This window comes from Hippocampus bargibanti, linkage group LG01 (genome assembly GCF_051943395.1).
Source record: "Hippocampus bargibanti isolate YZ-2025 linkage group LG01, ASM5194339v1, whole genome shotgun sequence".
Classification (NCBI taxonomy): domain Eukaryota; kingdom Metazoa; phylum Chordata; class Actinopteri; order Syngnathiformes; family Syngnathidae; genus Hippocampus; species Hippocampus bargibanti.
Window position 1 is genome coordinate 29,803,240 of NC_142734.1, and position 24,456 is coordinate 29,827,695.

The following is a 24,456-nucleotide window of genomic DNA, read 5'->3' on the forward strand; positions in this document are numbered from 1 at the left end:
CCCAAGCCATAGGCGCTACCGATCCATGCGCACCAAATCCAGCAGACATTTAAACAGCTTCTTCCCCCAAGCCATTAACTCTTTGACCTCTTTCAACAGTAGCCAAAATGGAACTGTATAGTGACGACGATACTAGTGCAGCGTGTTCTACCGGAAACAAATTCCTTGTGTGTTCTACATACTTGGCAATAAAGATGATTCTGATTCTGATTCTGATTCTGATAAAACATGGGTGTCAAACTCAAGTCGCGGGGGCCTCATTTAGCCCGCCAGCTCATTTTATGCAAAAGCAAATCATGCCGTCGTCCATGAGTCTATACCAAAATTTAAAACTATCATCTAGCATGAAGTTACATTGAAATTTAAATTTTTTTTGAGAACCCCTTCCGTTGTAACTTGAACAAGTATTGAACACAATACTATCCTGGACTTTTCATTTCAAAATCAATCATCTATTATAATATGTTGAGACGATTAAAGCATTCATTTCAGTTGACTGTCATACCGACCCTCTGGGTGAACCCGTAGCTACAAAGTAGCCCGCATCCAAAATGAGTTTGACACCATTTGTATAAAAACATAACTTTTATTTGAAACATGATTGAGTGAAAATAACAGCTAATAGGTGAATTTCTTTCTGTCTCGCATTCCCTAATATGCATCGGAACACCACTCGGCATTGAATCGTCCATCTTTGTATGTACTGTAACATCCGCAGAGAGGCACGGCGTTGCAAAGACAATACGTCTTGCGGCTTTAATTAAACCTTGCGGCGTCCTGCTTCCATTTCCTATTTGAGTCATCATACATAATCTTTGAATAGACACCGTCGCAATCAAACGGTAGCGTCTTCGCCGATGAATATTTGATGACCTGGTGGGTAGTTTCAGCTCCAGTTGCGTTCTATAAATAGTTCAGGTGAAAGACAGATTGTGCTATTTTTGACGACCGGTGCTCCCCCGCGCCCCCTCTCGTTCCACCCCCGGGACCCCAGCACCCTTTCTGTCAAGCAGGCTTCCTCCCCACTGAGCCCCCTCTGTGTCTATTTATAGAATTGGCTATTTTCTCTCAGCAGGGTCTCAGCAATTGTGTGTGTTTGTGTGTGTTTGTGTGTGTGTGTGTGTGTGTGTGTGTGGGGTGGGGCTGGGACTGTATAAATTGGGGAAGGACAGCATGTGGGTAGGGGACACGGGGGTTGGCGTGGGGGAAAGAAAACACCATCTTTTTTTGTGTGTTCCAGGAAAAAAAGAAGAAAAATGTAATATTCTTGGTGTTTTTCTTTTCGTATTCCACTTCCATCGTTCTCTACACACACTCTAGATCAGAGGTGCTCAATACGTCGATCGCGATCGACCTATCGATCTCCAAGGTACTATTGGTAGATCGCGTGACATTTGTCATGAACTGACGGTATAGAAATACAGTTAGGTACAGTTGTTTTGGGTGAAAAAACCTCGACGTTAGCCAATCAGCCATGCCTTTGCTTGATTGGCACACCGGACAACCAATCATATGACATCTCATTATTAGGTACACTGTGCAAGTTAACAAGCTAGTCGTTAGTTACATCCTAATTTCCATTCGGTTTTATCCTCTTAAACGTAAGATAGGGTATAAAAACGAGCTGTACCAAGTCAGAAGAAAAAAAAAGTATCACTTTCACATGGAATGGGAGTGGGACTTTTTTTTCCACTATGACATTTTCCAAGTGCGTTTGTCTCGTCTGCCAGTTATCGGCGTGAACTCAGGTCTGGGCAAAAATTATGTTGTGCTACATATGCGGTTATACATCAATATAAGTTGCAAGAATCGTCAATATATTTCTTCATAAATATCATGGGTAGATCATTTCGACTTGGTCATTTCAAAAGTAGCTCCCGTGTTGAAAAAGTGTGAGCACCCCTGCTCTAGATCCTCCGCCACAGAGGTCCACCCCTCAGTCTAGTCTGCAATTAGTAGGCACAGTCATTGGAAGAAGGGTTCGGTGAATGAGCATATGGAACTGGTGGGGTTCGGTGCCTCCAACAAGATTAAGAACCACTGCTCTAGTGTATTTATTATCTGAGACGTAAGCGCACTTGGGATGCTGTACGCTGCTCTCTCGGAATGTTTGAGAGTCGGATACACTCTTGATAGATACTTCCCGGCCCATCCCCCTTTCCTGCCCTTCACTCTTCCCATCTGAATCCAACCAACTTGGAACTCCTTCCTCACTTCCGTCTCGCCCTTTCAGGGCTTTCATTTCTTACATTGCGCAGCCTTCCATCCTCTGCGGCTTCCTTTCTTCATGCCTCGTTCTCATTTCTCCCGCTTGTCTCGCCGTAGTCTGCCGCAACTCTGCCCATGCTTCCTTCCATTAAGATTGCTTTCCTTCCTTCCTTCCTTCCTTCCTTCCTTCCTTCCTTCCTTCCTTCCTTCCTTCCTTCAAGATTGCTTTCCTCCTTCCTTCCTTTGTGGCAGCGACGCCACCAGTGTCCCCTGACATGAAAACAAGGCTGGCTGTCATGGCAACCGGCTGTAATCCAAGTAACAAGGCGGTGTTTATTTTTAGACGCCGAGCCTTCAACTTGATGTTCAACAGGTTCATGGCGACGAGCGTGGCGGAGATGTCCGTGACTGCGTCCCGGTGTTCATTTCAATGCGTCACAAACATTTTATGGATGCAAGGATTCAAATTGTTGTCATAAATGGGATTGGGGTTGTATTATGATTAAATGTTCTTTGCGACAGACATTTCGGTGTAGAATAATGCAATGACACACGCAGTCCTGCTTTCGGGAGCTGGTAGTCATTAGAGGGAGAATAATCATACTTATTCATCTGCGGTTGCGGCGTGAATAATAATTTCAAGGAAGCGCAATGTACACTTTGCCGTGGCGCTCTCAGCAGTACTTTGTAAATTTAAATAGATGAGGCCATTGATTATGGCTTATCACACTGACTATGATGACCTTTTATCACATTTCTTGTGTTCGAATTAAATTCTTGTTTCTTTCCTGGTTCGGTGTTCAAAGAAGTTCAGTGATAAAAATATCAGTAACGACGATAGATGGTGAACAAAAAACTACTTTATTCTAGTGAGACAGAAAAAGCACTCTCTCGTCTAGGTAGAAGCGAAGACATGAGCACACGGACAAAGATAGGAAACAAAGAGAGCGAGCTCCCGCTCTGACAAGTTTTTGAATGTCCACAGCAGCGATCTGTTGTCCAATCAGCTACGGACAACTCAGTGTTGGGAGGGTCTTAGATTGAAGTTGGAGCCGTTGCTTCTTTGCAACGACTATTGAACTAATAAGATTGATAATGCTATTAGACTGAAATTAAACGTTGCAATAATCAGAATGTGTTCTAAGCTAAACATGAAATAACATAATATGTTTACTAATGTGCATAAAACACTCTATCATCTTGTTTTTCTAATTGTTTCAAAATAGCTCGATTCATTTTGTGTCGCGTGTTACTGAAAATCGGTCTGATGGGATACCAAACATCATTTGACCTTCCATTCCACGACACCATCAATACTCAAATCAACCTTCTGCCTCATTAAAATTAGTTGGACACATGCGAAGAAGTTTTTTTTTGATCCTACTCTTTTTCTAAGACATTTTGAAAAGATGTTGGATGGTCTGTTCCAGTTCAAGTAAAACAAGTTTGGGTTGAGGTCAGGGTTCAGTGCGAGTTCCTCCCCCCTATAACTCTTGCTTTGAGGATGACGTTGTCTTTACATTCCCACAGAAGTCCTCTCCGTAGCATGTTTCTAGCTTTGCATTATGATGTCAAATGCTCATCCTATTTGTGAGGGGACCTCTGACCCCTATCCCAAAATGCTGCCATTTTGTCCTGTCACCTTGTTCCCTTCGTTAAAGTTAAAAGTGCCATCTGTCGGCGCTCGGTGCGCGGCAGAGTGGCAGGTGCTCTTAAATGCGCCAACCCCCTGGTGTGAGCAGATTGGAGCGTCTCGTTCTGAATATGCCATGAACGCGGCGGATATTTACTTGCAGAGTATATTTAAAAATAAATAGTCGCACGCGTACTCCTACCCCCCGTCCAATGAGGTAGACGAGGGACAGGACCGCCTGCGCTGCCACAGGAGCTGTTGCTAAGGGTGGCCGCACCCTTATAATAATAATTATACATTTCATTTATAAGCGCCTTTCAAAACTCTCAAGGTCACGTGGAATTAAACGACCTTGTGAACTTAAAAGCCTCAGTGAAGGTGAAAAGGGTAGTTTTTGCAAGTTTGCAGTCTAATTTAAGCAACAGGTTGTCCCATACCTGCCTACTACCTGAAGGCGGCTGGGATAGGCTCTTGCACCCCCCCCCCTCCCTGCCCCGACGACCCTTGTGGGGATAATGCGGATTGGAAAATGGATGCATGAATGTATGAATTTGAAGTTGATAGCCAACATGGTTATATTTTGCATGTTTCTTCCTTTTTTTTACATTCAGGTCAATGGCGAGGATGAGCAGAAGCGTTATGATGAAGGCCAAGCCCGCTACCTCTTCAATAAAGCCAAGCGACTTGCAGAGAAGGAGACCAACCAGTGACCCGCCGGCCTCAACACTTTTCCTTATCCCTCTGTTCCAATTGTAGCCTCCTCAACCTTGACCTGTTTCATGCACCAAAGCGGTAATAACATTATATGCAGGTTAAATTAATGAGAGAAATATTTTAATTTTTGTGACAGACAGCTACTGACTAGATTAGAAGCTTTTCCAAGGACTCCATGAAGTATACCGGGTAAGAGTGCGACCAAAAACCAAAAACAAAAAAACAAACAAATAAATGATCCGAATGGGAGTCTGAGTCTTCCTCCTTGTGCGGGCACAAAATGATTTGTCATTCAAGGTTATTATTGTCTCTGTCCCTCAAGTCCCTCCAGCACAGAATGTAGGCTTTTCTTTCCCCTCCATGAAAATTAAGTTAGACCCGAGCTTCCATGAGGTGGTTTCGGTCTATTTTTAACCCAAGTGAGGTTGAAGCATTTTGAGGGGACAAAAGGACACACTCCAATTCAGAAAAAAAACAAAACATTTTTTTTAAGAAATGAAGAAATGTAATTTTTTTTTTACCCTGAATATGCAAGCATGAACTGTCATTTTAATTTATACCACAAACATATCTTAGTTGCACTTACACTGGGTCTTATAAATGCCCTGCATTACAACGTTAGCACCTTTGATTAGCATTATTATTAGCATTACTATGACAAGCTTAATCTTGATAAAGTCGATAGTGCTGGATCAGGTTTGTTCTAAATTACTTAGCTGCCGTCTTATACCAAAACTGTCATAGTCATAAAAGTGTTCGCGCTCATGAACAATGTTGGGTTGCATTTTTTAAGACAGTGCAGGTGCTCTTGAGAATAAAAAAGCTGCTGCATCTTGATTTTCACACCTACTTAAGTATGTATGGTTGGGATTTTGGATTTAAGAGCAAGCACGAGTCTTAAAATGCAAAATATAGCTATATTTGTAATTTATATTTGTAGCTTTGTAAAATGCACTCAGTAGAAGTCATTTGAAGTGATTTTACAAATTATGGACAGGAACTTGGTGTTGATTGTCCTTTAAATAAATAAATATATGAATGCCTAAATAAATAAATAGATACATATGTAAATACATAAATACATCCATAAATGAGTGAACATTTAAAAACAATAAATACAATTTTGAAACAATAAATACATGTAAACAAATAAATAAATAAATGGGAGTGCAGACACAAATGCCTAAAAAAAGGACCCATGGAGCCCACAGCAATCATCCACATCCAATATTTCACAGCATTTATGAGTTTTGTATTTTGTTCCCCCCACGAGGCAACACCCTTATCCTACCCTCTTTATGATGATGTAAATAGTGCATCTTAAACTCACAGTCCTTTTTTTATGTGTAATTTTCAAATTATGTCTAGGCTACCAATTTAAATTAACCTTTTAATTTTTTTATAATTTTTTTCGCATCATTGAAATATCGATATTGTAGCATTTTCACACGCAGACATTTTCTATTAACGCTCCAAACTTCTGTTTTGTTGGCCTACTTTGAGGCAAACGCCGCAAATACGTATATGCAGATTGTGTTGATTTTTTTGGGGGGAGTCCAATTACAGTTTGAGATGAAACCTCAGGGGAGCACGGCGCAGCTTTTATTGACTGGATCACATAAGCTCTTGGGAAATAGCCCTACTCTTGTTCCCACCCCCTCCTCCGAAATCCCCTCTTATTATTTTACAATGAAGGGGAGTCTTTTTTTTTGTGATACACCTCCCAGGATGTGCAGCTGTCAGGTGTAGTTATGAGCAGGTGCATCCTGCACAGACAGAACATGGTCTGTGTTCCAGGCAGCTCTCGTCTCATGCGGGGTCTTCTTTGTTTTTTCATTGGCAACAATGTGAGCCCAGAGGGGAGAACGCAATTCTGCAGGCAGCCTCCATGGGAGAAGTCTTATGTAACCACTCGTATAATGTCAATGAAAACTGCTCATTTTAAAAGAGCGTGAATAACGCGATGCTGAGCGATTCATGCTCTTGTGTGGTCCAGTGTAGTCATAAAATTAGGGACACCTAAACCAATGTCTGCGATGACAACTGTCAGGGAGGTAGTGTGAGGATGTTTTTGTCACTGTTGCGATGTTTCCATCCTCTTACATGTCACAAATATTGAACAATATGAATGTATTTGTAGTTTGCATCATGCTGAGAGCTGTTTGTAATCTTTTGACTGTCACACATTTAGAGATAAATGCCATTGACGAAAAATGTGAAAGTGACAATTTAAGGATGGCACAAAACTGCTGAACAAGAAACATACTTGAAATGCTTTTTTCACATTTTCCTCCAAAAATCACCATACTCAAAATACTTATACAGTAAAGTCTCGTTATATCGATATCGGATATATCGATAGTCCCGGTTATATCGATACTATTTCTATGCACGCACGGAGAAAATTACATGCAAACAGGGTCGGATATATCGATAGTCCCGGTTATATCGATATTTTTTCGGACTCCCTTGAATATCGATATAACGAGACTTTACTGTATTTTGACTGTGGTGTGCTGTTATATTTGTCCTACATATAATTTCAAATGCAACAACAATTGTTGGGAATTGTTGTTGCAGTATAGTTCAGTATAGAAAACCCAAGGCATGCTTGCCATCAACCAAGGCATGCTTACCATCAGCATCTTCACAATGTATACATAGTATTTTATATGTGCTATGTTTGAATCATTCCAGACTGAAAAAAGTGAAGTGTGATTTACTACAAGTCCACTAGAGGCTATCATTAGCCATGCAATAACTGACCAACCTTTCTTAATGATGTCCAACTTTTCTTGAAAATTCCATCTTGAAAATGGCTTTCAATCTGCAACCAAATCCATTTTTTTCATCTCCTTCAGCCATTGTGGTTTGACAAAACTGCTATTAAATCAACACAATATATTTGCTTTGCTCGTTGCAAATACAGTGTGCTAGCTCTTGCCAGTGTGCTCTTGTCACTAGCGCCTTGTGACGAGAGCAGTTTTCGCAGACTATGATTGGCTAACCATTAGCCAATCATAGTCTGCAAAAACTGATTTCATCACTAATGACTAGCCAATCATAGTTTGCAAACATCCTGACATTGACCAATGCCTTCAAAAAGGCCTTGGTACCCCTTTTGGGTTGCCAACTCAAAATCTGAATGGCTAAAGTTTAGTTTGATCGACACATTTGATGCGACAGAACTGATTGGGACGGCGTCCTGGTAGATTTCTGACCCTGGTAACAAATGATGGCTGAAATGTGATTGGCTACATGCTTAAATACGAAAACACATATCTAGAAGCAGCGCAAGAGGGGAGAAGCAATGAAAGGACGCTGGAAGACAATTTGGAATTATTTAAGAAACAATATGGACATAATCAGTCTGTGATTCAGATATTTTTAGGCAAGCAGAGAAGGCTTTGCAGGCCTTGATGGTCTGCCACTGGTATATACTGTATACACTTATTACTACTTTTTTGCAGGTGGGGCATCCTCCCAGTATTTCACGGTATGTCACATGTATTATATTTACATATTTGTGAAAGACATTTTGAGGATGTACTTTTATTTTATTTTTGTGGGGGCGGGGCCAGCCGCACATCCCGAATTTGAGGGCTCACCCCAGAGGGCTGTAGTTCGAAGCCCCCCGCCCCCCTCTCCTCCACGAATGATTTTTCTCAATCCCGTTGCAATTGATGTAACTCCCCCTCCCACCGCCCCCGCCACTGAGCGCCTTGCCTGGATCGCGCACTCGCCTCTGTGGGGTGACGGGAGCGCGCGCGCGACCAGCCAGCGGCAACTGAAGCGCCGCCGAGCGACCGAGCTGTGTGGCGAGGATGATGCATCTTTTACTTGCCTTTCCCACCACCCGGGCACTCCCGGTGCATCGCTATCGGCCTTCCTGGAAGGGCGATTCAGATCATTTAATCGATACTCGACGATCATCTTTCCCCTGACGGTCTCTCTGTCGCTCGGGAAGACAAAGAGGAGTCCGAGGGAGGTGAAGTGTGTTCACACCCCCAACCCACCCTCTGGAGCTCCTCTGTCGTCTTTAGAGCTGCCAAGACCCTTTTTGCTTACTTTGGGTTGTTGGACGGATGACGAGAAGCCACTTTTTGTGAGAATATGAACTACCCCGCGTGGAGGATGTGAGCGGCTGAAAGGACGCCCTGATAGTGTCGTCAAAAGGTAAGAAACAAACCCCACCACAAGTCGGTTATGTGATGATGATAAGATAGTAGTATCGATTTTATCGATAAATTGACTATACTGTATATGTACAGAAGGTTCCAGCCCTAACAGGTGGTGTCCTGCGTCCGACGTGAAGACACGCGAACAAACGCAGCATTCCGGCATGTGCTGAGCTAATCTGACCTATTTGTCTGATTGCATTCAAATCGATTTTTTTTCCTGGTTGCCAAATGAAAAATGACCTAGTTGAGAGGTGAAATAACACACCGATCTCACGCCGTCGACGCCACATCAGCATGTGCAACCACACTGGGTCCAGGGGTGATAGACGATCTGATAAATGTGCTGAAAAGACTCGATTTCAAGCAAATAAATCAGAAATGACTTCTTATTTGGAAGCTGCTATCTTAACAGGAAATGTGCTCTCATCTACAGATGTCACAACCGTGGTTTCAAATGTTTCATTTTGAGGTGTGACGTAAGAGCGAAACTCAGCTTGCAAGCTTATATATCTGCACACCGCTATAACTTTTTTATTTGGATACTGACAGCTTTCACGATAATGGTAACACATTTTCTTTCAACGTATGCAAATATGAAAACACTGCACCGCACTTGACATCTACCTCTTTTTAACATCACACATCACGTGCTCATTTTTGAACCAGGTGTTTTTTGAGATAGTCACTCAATGTTGCTAACTTTTCCAACCCACATTTTTTTAAATGGTGTTCCCAGAGACTTTTACAGCCTTTTGGACTTACTCCAGAGAGGATGTTCACTCACGTCACACAGCAATGTGCAAATAAATCTTTCTTGTACAATGCTATGTATAAATTAAACACGCTCCCTTCTTCCCTGTCACCCCAAAAAGTAAACACCCATAAAGATTCACGCATTGCTTTACTTTTAGAATTAGTCATTCACCATGGCAACAAATTATTCATTGCCAATTTGTGTAACAGATTTGTGCATGTGGCACATGCAGCAGACACATTCCTCCCCAAAACAAACACCCCCTGCCCCACATTCACACACCAAATGTTATATGTGCAGTTTGTTGGAAATTAATGCAGGTAATAGTGTTAGCTAACGCTAATCGATCCTTCCGATGCAGCTCTGCTTACCTTTCGGCTTTGATATGATCGGGCTTCGGTGCAATCTAGCGGCGGATGTTTAGAAATTCAGTATATGGGGTGGTTCTTTGTGAAATTAGTGCCTCCTGTGTGACTCTCACATCAAAACTTGCTAGCAGCACAATGGCGTGATCGAGATTTGTATTCCCGATGAATGCTCATTGAAATTCCGTGTCTCTGTCACGTGAACAATCACGCGATTCCAGGTCATTTACACCTGCCGAGTGATGCAATGTTACTTCCTCCGCATTTAATTTTCTCGGTGAGCGAGTCCGTAAATAGGAGTGTTATGCTGTCGCTATGAAAATGTAAACGTGTCAGAAACCGTTAGCGGCAAACATTCATGTCAACGCAGAGGCCATTACGTGTGCAACGGCGCGGATATCTCGTGGAGATCACGTGACAGGGGTGCCTCCATCGCCAACCTCAGCGTTTCACGGGGCATGTCTGACATTTTGAGCGTCACACGTTTTGCTCCTGTTATTTTGGGCGCACGCTGTGCTTTCCGTGGCTTGAGCGCACAACATGAAGGCCCCGTTTTCGCTCGCAGTGAGTTGGTTGTCGTCGCTGTTTGTTACCTGCACTGGAAGGGCTCATTTTGCTTTGAGTAACACTTTGGTCAACTACGAATGTTAAACAAACATACAGTTTTCTTTGTTCATACATATTAACAGCATTTTGGGACATTTAAAATAAGCCAAACTTTCACTCTCACCAACGAATATATGTGACAAGTACAGTGATACATTGGCTTACAAACTTAATTGGTTCACAGAAAGTGTGTGTCAGGCGAAAAGTGTATTCCAAACATTAATTTCCCATAGGAAACCATTAAAATGAGAATAATCCGTTCCCAGGTCCCCATAAAACATAATTTCCTACTAAATAAGCCTTAAAACTACACAAAATATACCTTATTTTATGTATAATAAATGTGCTATGGTATTGTAATAAAAATAAAATAAACTGTACTGTATAGTAAAGTCGTTTTATTTACCTTTGTGATGGTCGTTGATGGCTTGATAGAATGTAGTGGGGGGATGTGTGAGTCACATTCCATAAGGACTGTAGGAAGGAGAGTTAGCCTATCTTATGCCAAGGGACGGACTTCTCTTCCTGTGTTCTGGTTAGGCATCTTTTTCCAAAAAAGGCCGGTTTCATCAGCATGAAACACTTGATGACGAACGTCGCCTTCTTCTTCCACCATCTTGAGGAATGATTCCTTGTAAGCTTTGGCAGCTTTAACGTCAGAAATGGCTGCCAAATTACACTATGAATCCCTGAACGACGCTTAAAGTTCTCGAACCATCCGTGGCTATCCTTGAAATCATCAATGGATGACGAACTTCCAGGTAGCCTTTTGATGATATCCGAGTGAAGTTGCCGATCCTTCTCGCCGATAATTTTACCCAGTTCCTCATCAATTGTGTTCTGTTTAGCTGGATTGATATCTTTTTGCATAAAGTGTCTCAAGGAGCTCTGGGTTGTACATCTTGGAAGTTGTGATATTGTAACAGCAACAGATGCAGGGAGACACACTAGAAACGTCATTAATAGCTGGTTCCCATGCTTGTTTTTTCTCTTCAAATTGTACCGATGGCTTGTGCGGGTTATTTGTGGAGCCTGATTGATGGGGTATTTTAACCTTGCAGTCTACATTCTGCCTTTGAACTATCAATAAAGTTAAAAGGAATCCAAATTTCACTGTTTCCTATCCATTTTCTCACCTTTTCACTTTTGTTTTTTCTTTGTAGTGCTTTCAAGTTCAGAGTGTCCCCCGCCTAGTGGCTGAAGACAGCTGGGATAGGCTCTATTGCGCCTGCAATCCTTGTCATTATAACTGGATGAGAAAATGGATGAAATAGATATAAATACAATGACATTCAACCCACATATTTGTAAAGTTTCAGAATCTACCCGCATGCGTGTTATTATATTTCACGACTAAAGAAATGTTTCACACCGTACGTGTATTTTTGTGACCATGTTGTCAGGGGTAATGGAAAAAAATGCTTCGGTGGTAATTATGGCAACGAAAAACAAAAAAAATAACTAAACACAAGCAGCACTCTCCTGTTTCCTGTGATCACACGGTGCAATATTGTTTTATTGAAAAGGCAAATACACAAAACCAAACATGACTCAAGAGTGGGAAGCCCTTTAATCCAAATGACGAGATGACATCATGGAGAAATACACACCGTAAATGGCAAACCTTTGCCCCGGGGGGAGACTCAGGCCAGTGTCCCCAGATGCTAAAGAGAGAATATAATTAAGTTAATGATTATCCCCGCTGCCTTACTTTACTCCACAGGTGTCAAAGTCAAGGCCCGCGGGCCAAATCCGGCCCGCCACATCATTTTTTTCGGCCGGCGAAAGCAAATCAAACTTGTTAAATTCCATGATGATTGCTAAAATCTGAGCCAAAATTTCATATTTTTGGATGTCAACCACAATAAGTCATTATTCTTGACTTCAGATTTGAAAACGAGTTATTCATTAATTTGCTGTGTGCTCTATATGTCATATTTGAAGGGATTTAAACATTCTAATGGGTTCCCCAAATTCATAACGGCCCTCGAGAGGAAAACATAACTACAATGTGGCCCGCAGCAAAAATGACTTTGACACCCCTGCTTTACTCCTTCCTTGCTTCCTTGCTTATTACGTTACTACATATACTTAATCATTATCCTCATTTAGCAGTTGAAATTAAGCTATGTGGTTTTTGAACGATGTGTTGTAAGCAAGTCACTTGTGTACAGGAAAAGATGTTTTGACCCTCAAAAGGCTAATCTGGTTGCTATATGCAAATCCTAATGGCACTTAATCGCTGCCTAAATTCAGGCCATGGGTGCAATATGATCACATAAGGTGGCATTGGGAGGCAAATTGAATCATTAAATCTTCATTATTGAGACGGTAAAATGCCATTTTATGCAAACTGTAAGGAACCTTAGTTGCAGAACCCCCCCCCCCCCCCCCCCTCAAGGAAATCATGCCCCTCGGCCCCTCTTAGTCTTTTTGTGGGACAGCGGGTTAACAAGCAGGTCCTGCATACGCTTGGTTCTGCATGAAGGCACTTCTGCTGGACTCTGATAACAAGCTAATGAGCATCAGATTGATTATGCGGTGACTTCGGAGGGCCGACCTTATCTCTTCCCCTGTGAAGGAGAGGTTTTGTGTGTGTGTGTGTGTGTGTGTGTGTGTGTGTGTGGAGGGGGGTACCTACAATCTTATTCTTCTTATAAGGTATTTGAGTGTCATTGTAGTACATTCAAATACTTGAGAACCATTACTTCACATGTGTCAAAGTCAAGGCCCGCGGGCCAAATCCGGCCCGCCACATCTTTTTTTTCGGCCCGCGAAAGCAAATCAAACTTGTTAAATTCCATGATGATTGCTAAAATCTGAGCCAAAATTTCATATTTTTGGATGTCAACCACAATAAAAGTCATTATTCTTGACTTCAGATTTGAAAACGAGTTATTCATAAAGGTATTCTGATTCTGATTCTGATTCTGATTCATTAATTTGCTGTGTGCTCTATATGTAATATTTGAAGGGATTTAAACATTCTAATGGGTTCCCCAAATTCATAACGGCCCTCGAGAGGAAACCATAACTACAATGTGGCCCGCGGCAAAAAATGACTTTGACACCCCTGCATTACTTCAACAGCCACACACAACAGCCTACTTCTTTCTTTCCTTTCCTCTTACTTTCATGACTTTGCTGCTTTGAAATTTAAATTTCTCCACTGCGAGATAATGAGAAGAACAACTTTGATCCAAACAGGAGTCTTTGGACATTTTGATACGTTTGTTGCGCTTGTAAAATATATATATTTTTTCATTTGGTTCGAGCAGTGGAATAGCAGCTCGCTCTTACAAGCACCTGGAGACCCCTGGATCAAAGATGGATTTTTTTCACCACCCCTGCTTTATTTGATGTCTGAATGCTTTGCGATTGTATTTTAACGCAATGTGCGGGTTTGCTTTCAGCGTCTCCATTGCGAACATTGGTCCACTGCCTTTTTTGTCAAATCCTTGTTTTGTCAGAACTGTACAATTGTATGTTGGTTTTGAGTCTCAGAAGAGCTTTTCAGCAAGGGGAAATATTTTCATGAACTTGATCCTGCGTGATCCAGCTGTGGTTTGTTTGTTTTGCTTTCAAAGGCCACGGATGCGTTTTGAAGTGACAATAACATCATTTCAAGGTGTTGAGCTGTGCTCTCACATTTTCTGCATGACGTTGGTGATGATTATGGAAATCAGATGAGCTAGACATTCGGAATCCATGAAAAAATAGTGTCTAAAAAAGTGTAAACACATTTTTCTTGTGCCCTTTGTCTGCTACCCAATGCCCCACATTTTTTAAAAACCACATTAGTTGGTTACTGCTCGATCACAGGTGTCAAAGTCAAGGCCCGGGGGTCAAATCTGGCCCTCTGCATTATTTTATTCGGCCTGCGAAAGCAAATCAAGAATGTCAAGTGTCATGACGCTTGCTAAAGTCCGAACCAAAATTTCAAATTGTCCCATGTAAACAAACAAAACAATAACAGTCATTATTCTTGACTTAAGATTTGAATACTAGTTATTTATTAATTTGTTGTGCGCTATATATGTAATATGTGGAGGGGATGAAGCATTCAGCTGGGAAGATGGCTTCCCCAAATTCATCACTGCCCCCGAGAGGAAACCGCAACTACAATGTGGCCCGCGACAAAAAAATAATGATTTTGATACCCTTGAGCTAGATGGTTAAGATTATTTTTTTAAAATAAGGCTCAGTGAGTTTTGCCTCTCAAATTGTGCAAAATAATATGCGCTCACAATTTGTCGTCCGCGTTAGAAAATTAATTTGGTCATTCTGGAAGATGATTCAACAGGAATTACCCACTGTGTACATTCATTCATTCATTCATTCATTCATTCATTCATTCATTCGGTTATTTGTGTGTGCTATTTAATGATCATTGATACAGACAACCATTTACACTCACTGTCACCGGGTGGGAACTGAACCCACACTGCTCGCCTCCACTTCTGCAAGCACTAGTTCTGGTGGTGATAATGATGATGATGATGATGATGATGATGATGATGATGATGATGATGAAGTCATTGTCGGTGTCCCCTCTCAGTGATGCTGCCCACAGCCCGCAGCGCAAGAGTGTTTGGATACACCAAAAAGACAGAAAATGAATGTGACAACATGCCCTGGCTGGATGGCAAGCATTTCTCACCCGGCAGCGGGTAGAAAAACATCATTCGATCTCTTCTGGTGCTTTGGCTCATGCTGCTTGGTAAACGGTGCTGTAAAAGTCCACTCTGACCAGCAGTAATATTTACAGTGGTGTGCATCATCTTTTATAGCTTGTTGTGACAACGTTTTTAAATCCCGTTTTGCCGTGCCCCGTTCACGCCTGTGCCTCACACATATTTTTTGGATTATTGCTTAAATATTTAAAATCACATTTTCTGTGTAGCTCTTACTCTTGTTTCTATTTATAACTGTATTTTATTTCTTGTATTCTATTTGCGATTGTATTTTATTTATTATACTACCCATGCTTGTCTGTGACTGTGTCCTTGAGAGCTTTGAAATGTGCTTAAAATGAAATTTAGTATTATTATTATTATTATTATTATTATTATTATTGTTATTATACATATCTGCGATTTAGCTGCGGACTAAGTGAAAATATGCTCAGTTTGCAGTGATGTGAACACAGGCAAATATGAATATTTTATTTTATTTTTTCCAGTTATTTATTTCGTTATTTATTATTTACTTAGCTATTTCTACTAACAATATTGTTATGTGTACAATAAACTTATTGTGGATGTTTGTCAGTTTATGTTTAAAGGACAACCGACGTCTCCGGACAAGTTGTGTCCATAATTTGTAAAATGGCTTCAAATGACTTCTACTGAGCGTATTTTACAAAGATTCCACCGCATATAGCTATATTTTACGTTTTAAGACTCGCGCTGAACATTCAGGAAGTCTTGTTTTTGAGTTGGTGACGAGTCCGTACGTGACGTCACTAAAGGACCCGCCTTGACCGTAAAAAAGACGCATGGTAGCAGTCCTTCCATCACATCAATGTATTTTGCTGTACTTGTTTGGTCTGGGGACCTCATGTTGCACCCAAAAGCCGCCAGAAGAGGGCATCCAAGCGCCATATAAGGAATTTATCAGCCTGTGTAAACGGAGGTGGCCACAGGAGGTCGCCATTTTGTGCCTCTTTTTTTGGCTGAGAGATTTTCCCCCAATGTTGCCTCAAAATGGCACAAATAAATTGTTTACTCGATTGCAAACATGTATGCTTTCCTCTTCAGAGTTATTTGAATCATATTCATAACTGGATGTGTAACAAGAAAGCATATTCTCCGAATCTGAAGCCATTGTTTTGACTCTCCAGCAATGCGAGACGTCTTGGCGTGACGTCACGAACTGGGTGCGGGACTTTCTGAAAATGCCCAATTCGCAGCTCAATTTTGTGCAGATTTTGGACACTTTAAGTCATTTTTATTGGTGTTTTGCATTTGACTAAAATATCATACTGCGTGTTTTGGGTTTTCGATGCTATGCAACGTTTTTCTGGTGTCAGTTAAAAAACAAAAAAGTGACGTCGGTTGTCCTTTAAGGCTTATATAGACGTATGTTGAAGGCTCTATAAAGATATGTACAACTGGAGCGAATACTACATATGTTATTGCAAAAATGTTCGTATGTACCGTTGTTCATAACTCGAATGTTTGTAATTAGGGGAGCGTCTGTATACGTCATAGATCACATCAGTTGTGTGAAAAAAAGGGCTTCATTGATTTCTAATATCCTGGCATTTTCGTAGGGGTGTGCGGACTTTTTAAATCCACCGCAATATTGGCAGCTTAATTCTTGGATGTTGCTCGTGTCTCTCTGTTTCCGAATAGCCTTGCTGACTGATCGCTGTTTCCGCTTGGACGCCCCAACGAATTACTTTCGGTATTAACTGTAATAAAGTGTGATGATTCGCGTAATTAGTTGACCGGGAGGTGCGGAGGGATTACGCCTGATGAAGGATTATTTCCAATTGGACCGACTAATACCGTTTGATGACATTGCTGACCCCCCACCCCCTCTGTTTCCGATTCCCAGGCAACCAACCAGCCCAGATCCATCCACCCCCCGTCCCACGCCCGCCGCCGCTGTGGCGCTTCCCATGGAGATCGCACGCCCGCCCATGTAGGATGCCTGCCACGACCGACGCCCTGCATCCCCTCCTGCCCGCCGCCGCCGCCGCCTCTTCATCCTCGGATTTCGCCAACACATCATTGCGGCCTCCGAAGCTGTGCCCCGCCCGTCTCCAACATGGCGGATGACGTCATCAACGCCAACACGTTGGCGTGGCTGGTCTGCTCGGGAGTGTCCATCCTGGCTAACACGTGGAGCATTCTTAGCGTCAGCGCCAAGCAGAAAAAATGGAAACCGCTGGAGTTCCTCATCTGCACCCTGGCTGGAACGCACATCCTTAACATGGCCATCCCCGTCACCATGTATTGCGTCATCACGTTGCGCCGCCGGCACTCTAACTACGAGTGGAATGAGGGATTGTGTAAAGTGTTTGTGTCCACCTTCTACACGCTCACCCTGGTCACCTGCTTCTCCGTCACATCACTTTCTTACCACCGTATGTGGATGGTACGCTGGCCTGTCAACTACAGGTGAGTTGCCTTTTGTTTATTTATTTATTTAGTCTCGCGAAAAAAAAATTAAAACTTGGGCGCGAATGGCGGAATCCATTCCTGAACAAATTATGTTCTCAGATGGGTTTCACAGTCTGTATTAAGTGACGCTTCTCTCCAGCCAAGGCTTCTGTTTGAGCTCACACCATGTAAGAAATATTCCACAAGGAGCATCTGCCAGCTCTGGCTTTGAGCTACATTTGGCTCCAAATCACCAGCGATATTAGCTAAGTGACACTTCATCATAAAAAATTCCCGTGAGGAGACAGCAGGATTTTGCGCTAACACAATTTGGCCTCGCAAGACATCTGCGTTTCACACATAAGACGCTTGCTTTGCAATAAGATTTGGTTGCTATTTTTATCTTGGAGATGTGATGATTTAAAAAACTATTTCACATTGAAGTTACAGCTTTCTCTTGGCGGCCATAATGAATTTGGGGAAACCATTAGAATATTTAATCTCCTCCTCATATTAAATACTGAGCGAATGCAAATTAATGAATAACTAGTTTTCAAATCTGAAGTCAAACAATGACTGTTATTGTGGTTTACGTATGACAAATGGTTCAGACTTTAGCATCATGGAATTTCACAATTTTGATTTGGTTTGGGGGGCCGAATAAAATGATGCGGCAGGCCGGGATTTGGCCCCCGGGCTTGACTTTGACACCAGTGATGTACGTGATGGGTTCACTCTGAATATCCCAGCGATGTGTGTATTTCCTCAATCACAGCATATCCGTTCATTTGCTAAAAGCTGGAGGCCATTTATAGAGCATTTAGGTGTCGACAGATACAAGATGTTAGCAACATTCCTCTCGACTTCAGTGTCAATTTTTGAAAGTGCTCATTTTTAAGCCACTGGGCCTTTGACAACATGTTTATTTTTCAGGGTTTACAATGTACATCTGTATTGTCAAATATACCGATTGCCTTATTCGGTAAAAAGAGAAACCAAATCTACACCACTGCGAAACACATTAAAAATGAAACATTGTACAGTTATTTATAAATTGCTGAATTTTAATCACAATAGGATATTAAAGCCAACATAATAACAACCTAGTGTACTGTAAACTAAATTTAACACATTTGTCACATTCCCTAAAGGCTTTCTTCTTCTTCTCCTTTTTCTTCTTTTTCTTCTTCTTCTTCTTCTTCTTCTTCTTCTTCTTCTTCTTCTTCTTCTTCTTCTTCTTCTTCTTCTTACAATTATTATTATTATTATTATTATTATTATTATTATTATTATTATTATTCTCTTGGTTATTCTCCTCACCAGTTCCTTGAAGTATCCATTTAGTACTTATCACAACAGAATTGTGTGGTAAAAACATTGCACGGTGGAAAGGTTTTTCATTCCAATGGCTCCACATTTGCCCTGCTGTGCTAGCATAGCTGCCTCGTCTCTGACATTAACATACACTGAAAGCCTGAATAATGAATTGCAACCTTGTCGTCAGGCTGCTGCTCGCTCGCGGCGCTCATTCACTCCGATAGATTCAAGCCACTTCGTGATGCGTTCTCACCGCTAACGGAACTTTAGGCGTGTTGAGGAAAGTGATAGTATTTTTCATTTTATGATGATTATTATTTTTTTACTCACAATGAGAACAAACAAGACCTCCTTGTTTTTTACAAAGCTGCAGAAGTGATTGCTGCCATTCATTTCTGCGACCATGTATATGAATAATCCTTTAAAATGAATTAAGACATGGAAACAACAATATTTTTGTTTAATGCTTCTCTTTCAGAGTTTTCTAGCAAGTGCAAATAACAGACCAGGGGACGTTTATTCCCTTTCGCGGAAAGAATTTTATGATTTCTCAACTAATGCGGCACATGTATACCCGCAATTCTACCCACAAAAAGTAAATTCAGGTCACCCCACTTTGCCTACTCCAACATTAAACCTCAAACATGTGTGGCAATAAAACACCTTATAACCACCTTTAAAAGAACGTTTATCTCTTTATTTGTTTGTTCGTTATTATTGGATTGGATATTGGATTTGCCTTTATTAGTCTCGCAGTGGAGAAATGTACATTTCACTGCAGCAAAGTTATGAAAGGAATGGAAGTAGAAAAACAAAATACAGGAGATGCTGGAAAGTATTACATTTATTATTATTATTATTATTATTATTATTATTATTATTATTATTATGTATTCCTTTGTTTATTAAGTTGTTTGTGTGTTTGTATGTTTATTTATTTATTTGTTTGATTATTTGCTCTGATGCTTGTCATGAAGTTGAATTCACAGCCACCCATGTCGCACAAAAATATATATATATATATATATATATATATATATATATATATCAAAAAAATAAATATATATATATATATATATATATATATATATAATAATTTTATTTTTTTCCGCATTATCCTCACGGTAGGTTATGGGGGGGCGCTGGAGCCTGTCACAGCTATCTTCAGGGAGTGATCGGGGTACACCCTTAACTGGTTGCCAGCCAATCGCAGGCCACATACACCCCACACTCCACACCCCACGGAACAATTTCGAGTGTTCAATCAGCCTGCCATGCATGTTTTTGTAATGTGGGAGGGACCCGGAATACCTGTACAAAACCCACACAGGCCCGGGGAGAACATTGAAACTCCACACAGGGAGGCTGGAGCCAGAATCAAACCCTGCACCTTTGCACTGTGTTTGTTAGTTTGTTTGTTTAATATTGCGTGTGTGTGGCTATTATTTGTATTTTTCTTGTTCCAAATTGTGTATTTGTCTTTCCAGGCTGAGCAACACCAAAAAGCAGGCAGTGCACACAGTGATGGGTATCTGGATGGTCTCTTTCATCCTGTCCACACTCCCAGCAGTGGGCTGGCACGACACAATCGATCGCTTCTACACCTCCGACTGCCGTTTCATTGTGACAGAGATCGGCCTTGGGTTTGGGGTTTGCTTCCTGCTCTTGATTGGCGGTAGCGTGACCATGGGTGTCATCTGCATCGGGATTGCTCTCTTCCAAACCTTCTCCATTCAGGCGGGCCACAAAGCGGACAAGAACAAGTTCAACGTCCCCACCATTGTGGTGGAGGACGCCCAGGGCAAGCGCAGGTCCTCCATCGATGGTTCGGAACCTCTCAAGACTTCGCTGCAGATCACTTACCTGATCAGCGGTATTGTCTTCATCTATGACTTTCTTACCGGCTTCCCCATACTGGTGAGTGGACCGCACATTCGCCTTGGTAGCATTTTAATCTTGGCAAATGCTCCTGACAATGGCGTAACCAATTAAACCGACGGTGAAATGATGATAACATGATTTGAGATCAAAAGTTCCCTTTTCTGTTTTTGCCATTTCTTCCTAGCTAATTGTTCATTGTGTTTGGGGCTTGCTTGGAAAGACATGAAACAGGACGCCTGGAGCTAATCATTCCACATAACACCCCGTTGTTAATGTGGAAGCGGGCCATGCTGCTATATTATTTACATAAACCAAAGTGTTCCCTCCTGGTCCATATCGGAAAAGTAGGGCAGTCTCAGTGCTTATGGATGATGGCTGTAATTTTTCCATGAAGTCAGATGGCGAGTGTGTGGGCCCATGAAAGGGAGCAAAGATCGCTGAGGAATGCACTGGTGATCTTCCGTCTTTCACAACAAGCATGCCGCCATCCACATCTTTGCAGGAACAAGAGTCCTTGAAGCTCCTTGTCAACGAATGAAGGAGCAAGCCCTACTTTCAACCTGTCACCATTTGGCTTGCAAATTCCCGCCTTGGGCTCTCATTCATTTTTTACAAGTCGATTCATCACGTTTGCAGGCAGGATTGAGAACTCGTTGCAAGCTTAAGACTGCTTACATGTAATGGAAAATGCCAGACGACTAAGCCCGTATTCAGAGAATGTTCCGAGGATTGTTGTAGCCATTTGCTTGTCGAATATGCGTTCGTCAGATGGTTAACGATGACTATCATGTGGAATCGACTGGATTACGGCATGACCTCAGTTTTTTTTACGTGCGCTGCAATGGTTTAGACATCGTTTGTTGTAGAAATAAGTATTGTACACTTTTTAAACCCTAAAATGATGGACTGAAAGACCTTCTGTCCACTTGAGATAGTTTAGTTTTTCGTATTGTGAATACTGTAACACGGGAGAGGATTGTAATTCACCTGGCTATACGAAATACCTTTTTTTAATTCATTTTTTGGACCTTAACTGTTCAACATGTAGTCATTTTGTGCTTTGTCCTAATATAATTTTTGTTGGTGTTTGGATATACTTGTGATGATCAGGGTGCGATTCGACGTTTGTGCTAAAAATAGTAATGTTTGACCCTAGCGGTCGGGCTAAATCACGTTTCAAGCGTCAGTATTTTGTTAAATTTAAATATCTAGATTGCTTTATGCGACTGGATGTTTTAGTGGACTTTGACAATCTGTTCCATTGGAAACGAACAAGAGCTAGCTTAATACACGAATCGCTCAAGGGTGTTCTCCACAATATTAACTGGAACTGCTCGTGAAAGGTGGGACATTCAGACAATACTTATCACTGATTGGACAGTTGGACACTTGTGCACGCCTACCAAACTTTTCTTTCGGCCAATCAGTGGGTGGCATGAGTCTACTTTAGACCCGCTGAGTCGTGTGATCTCTGTGTAGCCCTGATGCAATCTGGAATTTCATTCCAAAATCCATGTTTTCCCGACTTGGTGGTCTGTCTTTCTTGCTGAAATGTAATTATAAGGTTGAAAAATTGCCTGTTAACCTATCAAAATTTCATAAACAAGTTTTATTAGCCTGGTGCCTAATGTATAACCATTCTTTCTCTCCGCATTCATGTATGATCTGGAATAACTGTCATATTTTGTACAAAAACAAATCACTGTTTTTGTCGAGATGGATTGACTGGGGTATCATTTATGTAAAGCAACTTTTTAACACAAACAATGTTTTAATGAACTATGCTGAGTTTCTCAATACGCATCAAATCCCTGTGACCCCTAAGGACTTTGCCATCGTTATGGATGCCATCCCAAGTGGTATCATAAGCCTGTTCAAGGGTCACTCCGCTACTCCCGACAGACCACCGCCAATTCCAGTGACAGAAACTTCCAAGATATCCTGCCTTGCTCGAGAATCAAAACAATGGCTTCAGATTCGGAGAATATGCTTTCTTGTTTCCCATCCAGTTATGAATATGATTCAAATAGTTCTGAAGAAGAAAGCATACATGTTTGCAATCGATTAAAGAAACTCTGTTTCTCATCAATTGCTCGAAATCGGAACCGTGCTATTCGACATTTGTTTCAAAAATCTTTAGTGACGGTTCCCTACGTTGTTCATCACTGGAGAACGTATGTCCCAAATATTCCATGGGAAAAGGTTTGGACCCTCCCATATAAATTTTTCATCACAAACAAACAAAGAGAAATAACCTACAAACTTTTGCACCGTTGCTATCCTGTTAAACATAAGATACGGTCCTTACAGGATATATCTTGTACATTTTGTGAAGCTGAGCCTGAAACTGCAACTCACCTCTTCTGGGGTTGTCCCGAAAATACTCGCTTCTGGAAACACTTTGTCAAATACGTTCAATGTAAAGTCACTTCTCTGTTCATATTTCATTACAAAGACATGCTGTTTGGATATTACAACAAGACCAACGATAAATATTTTATTATTAATTTATTAGTTTTTCTTGCCAAACATCATATTCATAAATCTAAATTTTGTGGGAGGAAACCCCGATTTGTAATATTTCAAAATGAAATGAAACTATATCAGAAAACAATTCAACCATCTGCCGACCCAAATGCTATCAAAACACATGATTTGTTGATGAAATATGGCATAGGATGATGTGCTTGCCGAATTCATCTGGTGTGTCCCCCCTCTCTTTTTTGTCAATCTCACTATGTTGTGCAGACTCGATGAAATGTTAAAACCCCTGGCACCCCCCTCCCCCCGCTCTCTCTCTGCTATTTTGTTCTTCTCTCCTCTTTTTTCTTCTTGTATAATGATTATCTGTCAGGAACTCCTATTTCCTGTGCGATCAGGTACTGTCTCATACGCGATTATGTCACCTAATGTATGTTGCCAACTATTTGGAAAATATCAAGTATGCAGAAAGATTTGCTGAGACACACCTCAGATGTACTTTTACAAGCTCCACGAGCTATTCAAAACCAATGGTTTTGTCTACTTTTGTTGTGTTTTGTTTGCAGTGTTGTTTGTTTGTTTCTGTTGCTTTGTATGTTTGCATGCCATTTGAATAAAAAAAAAAAATCTCTACGATTTGCAAAGATGGCGTTGGTTAGTGGGTTTTCCGATAATGCCGTTATGAACAACACAACGTTGAATTTTTGTTCCAGCTGCATTTCCACCCCCCCAGAACGCATCGTTGTCTTTAGGAGGCGGCACTCAACTTTTTTCTTATTTTTTGAAACGTCTTGTTGTGCACAGGTGGTGAGCTTTGCCAGCCTCAAGTTCGACCGCTCGTACAACTGGATGGTTGTGTGTGTGCTCTGGTGCTCCATTGTGCAGTCCATCTTGTTGCCCATGTTCCTGTGGGCCTGTGACCGCTATCGGGCCGATATCCGCTTGGTGTGGGAGAAGTGCGTGGCCATCATGTCCAATGACGAGGTGGACGAGGGTAAGCCCCCCCACCGTCAGATCTTCTCTCCACACCCCAGCCTGCACCTTTCCAACATCCTTTCCCCTGACCCAATGTTTTCAATGTGGTGGATCATGATTTGTGTTTCTAAAGGCCACTGTCTCCTCACCAAAATTAATTTTATTTATGGCCATGAAAATTACCAAGAACAGTTTTTCTCTGCTTGTGTCAATCATAGTTTAGTTTTTTTAA

At 41.5% G+C, this 24,456-nt stretch overlaps 2 protein-coding genes across 4 annotated transcripts in view; both read left to right on the plus strand.

Moving 5' to 3' along the window:
* acot7 (acyl-CoA thioesterase 7) overlaps positions 1–5,404 on the plus strand; it is a 33,262-nt gene extending 27,858 nt beyond the window's left edge. For all 3 annotated transcript variants that reach the window (XM_089009632.1, XM_089009626.1, XM_089009615.1), the window contains one exon: positions 4,453–5,404. In XM_089009632.1, the coding sequence (XP_088865758.1) occupies positions 4,453–4,551 (99 nt within the window). In that variant the 3' untranslated portion in view covers positions 4,552–5,404. The remainder of the gene's footprint in view (positions 1–4,452) is intronic.
* Positions 5,405–8,294: 2,890 nt separating this feature from the next.
* The window catches only part of gpr153 (G protein-coupled receptor 153), a 25,289-nt gene continuing 9,127 nt past the window's right edge, over positions 8,295–24,456 (plus strand). The window contains exons 1-4 of the mRNA XM_089009588.1: positions 8,295–8,731; positions 17,023–17,588; positions 20,375–20,804; positions 24,054–24,243. Of these exons, the coding sequence (XP_088865714.1) occupies positions 17,236–17,588; positions 20,375–20,804; positions 24,054–24,243 (973 nt within the window). The 5' untranslated portion in view covers positions 8,295–8,731; positions 17,023–17,235. The remainder of the gene's footprint in view (positions 8,732–17,022; positions 17,589–20,374; positions 20,805–24,053; positions 24,244–24,456) is intronic.